The sequence below is a fragment of the Gavialis gangeticus genome, unplaced genomic scaffold, assembly GCF_001723915.1.
Source record: "Gavialis gangeticus isolate Ggan-Ray unplaced genomic scaffold, GavGan_comp1, whole genome shotgun sequence".
NCBI lineage: Eukaryota > Metazoa > Chordata > Crocodylia > Gavialidae > Gavialis > Gavialis gangeticus.
This window is the reverse complement of record NW_017729000.1, coordinates 35,389,121-35,391,075: the sequence shown is the minus strand read 5'-3', so window position 1 is coordinate 35,391,075 and position 1,955 is coordinate 35,389,121. Positions and strand designations below refer to the sequence as shown.

The following is a 1,955-nucleotide window of genomic DNA, read 5'->3' as shown; positions in this document are numbered from 1 at the left end:
CCTTCAGCCCAGAGCCTTTAATAAGAGTGTATTAAAAGAAAAGGGGAGAGAAGGAAACTGGAGCTAATTGGTGACACAGAGATGTTTTTTTAGTAGGATGGTAAGTAACTGAGCCACAATTAAACTGATCACATCTGCTGAATGCAACTTCCTTGTTTCATGCCCATGGATTGACCTTAACTTACAAAGCTTAGTGTTGTAGCAAGTCCAACCTGGGCAGTTTTCCTGTTGGTGTGCCTTTCCAAAGTAGTAAACTTAACTCATTTCCATTTCTCAAGACTGAATGTTTAAGTAGTTTGCAAAGATTTATATCTACAAACAAGTCTTGTATCTCTCCTGTGAATGCTTTTGGCTGGAATGTTAAGACTCTAATAGCTCAGACAAAGCACCTCCAATAAAAGTGCAGCATGAAAACACGTTCCACTGTTTTTATATTTTTATCTGCTGGGGGGGGGGGAACGACAGCAACCTTCACCTTGAATACGTATTTACAATGCTACTACAAACAGTACAAGACAGGGGTCTTCACAAGACATGCCACATTGGAAAAGAGACTATTTGTGTGTATGGTGTAGTATACAAACCAGAGGCCACACAACCTTAGCAATCTTGTTTTATTTTTAGATTGGGGTTGAACAGAACTGCCACAAGAGTTTTTCTGTAGCCATGTAAAAAAGAGAGAGGTTCAAGTGCTGAAACTTACATCTTCTGAACGGGTTTGATCCCAAGGATGTCAAACCCTTTTGCCATGACTGCAGCAGTGGCTTCACAGAGCAACATTCTCCACATGTTCACCTTTACTATCTTACCTGAAAAAGAAAGGGGAAAATGACCCATTCAGGTTTGTCTTTTTCAGACTGTCTTGCTCTTCCTGAAGTAATTTGTTATGCTAGAACACTCAGTCAAAAATCCCTGCTGGCTTCCCTTGAAGACATCTGTATTTGTCCATGTACATGGGCACAAATATGTCCTAGAGCTAGTCCTGACAATTTGCTGCAGCTCAGTATGTCCCCAAATCCCCTTGCTAAGTGATTCCATTGGGCCACAGAGAGACTGGCCTTGTAGCCTGGTGGTGAAGACACTTCTGTGGTATGTGGAAAAACTCAGTTCAAATCCCTACTTCAGCTGAGGCAGAGGAAGGATCTGAAGGGAGATGTCCTTCCAGCATAGGGGGAGGGTATTCTAGCCAGGGGGGGATTGCTAGATTCCTTCCTACTCCAGGGGACTGCTTTTTCTAGAAGTAGAGAGAAAAGGGAAATGTTTGCAGCAGCAGCAGCAGCTATCCTGGTTCTGGTTTTTGAAATAGGCCATAGGACAAAGGGTGGCAGAGCTCCTCAAACCCAGCTCCAGCCTCATTATGAAGACACCTGTGGGGCTCAGAAGACCTTTACCCAGAGAAAAGTAAAATGCTTTTTTGACACCTTTGAACTTGACCTTCCTCACCCCACCCCCAAGCAACATCCCAAGCTTCTGCGTGCAGGCACTTACCAGTCTGCCTGTCTTTCTCCACACAGTAACAGTTATCGTAGAACTCTGTGAAGGTAGTGGCCAGCTCGTAGAGGTAGTCACAGAGCGTGTGTAATAAGAGGTCGTCCAAGATCTTCTGCAGAATCTCAGGGAACCTCAGAATGCACTTGCCTAGCTTCCACTCCTTTTCATGGTCCAGTATTAGGTCTGCTTCTCTAGCTGCCTTCTGTAACATCTCTTCATCAATATTGGCCAGACGTGCTATAGCCCTGCAACAAAGAAATGGAGATGGAACTGGGACTAACTACCTGGATTAAGGACAACAAGAAGTCCTTTTTTAAATACAAAGGGGGTAAAAAAGAAGGTATGGGGTAACGTGGGGCCTCCGCAAGGCACGCTAGGCAAGCTGCTCATTGCACCAGGTGACAAAGCGAAACAATTTATTTGCCTCCATTTTTCTAAGCAGGGACCAGGTCACCCCCCCCCCC

The 1,955-nt window shown here is 44.7% G+C and overlaps 1 protein-coding gene across 1 annotated transcript in view; it reads right to left on the bottom strand.

The window, feature by feature from the left end:
* Window positions 1-595: 595 nt before the first annotated feature.
* Window positions 596-1,955, bottom strand: part of RARS (arginyl-tRNA synthetase) — a 37,887-nt gene continuing 36,527 nt past the window's right edge. The window contains exons 14-15 of the mRNA XM_019505996.1: window positions 1,489-1,736; window positions 596-809 (exon numbers count right to left, since the gene is read on the bottom strand). Of these exons, the coding sequence (XP_019361541.1) occupies window positions 700-809; window positions 1,489-1,736 (358 nt within the window). The 3' untranslated portion in view covers window positions 596-699. The remainder of the gene's footprint in view (window positions 810-1,488; window positions 1,737-1,955) is intronic.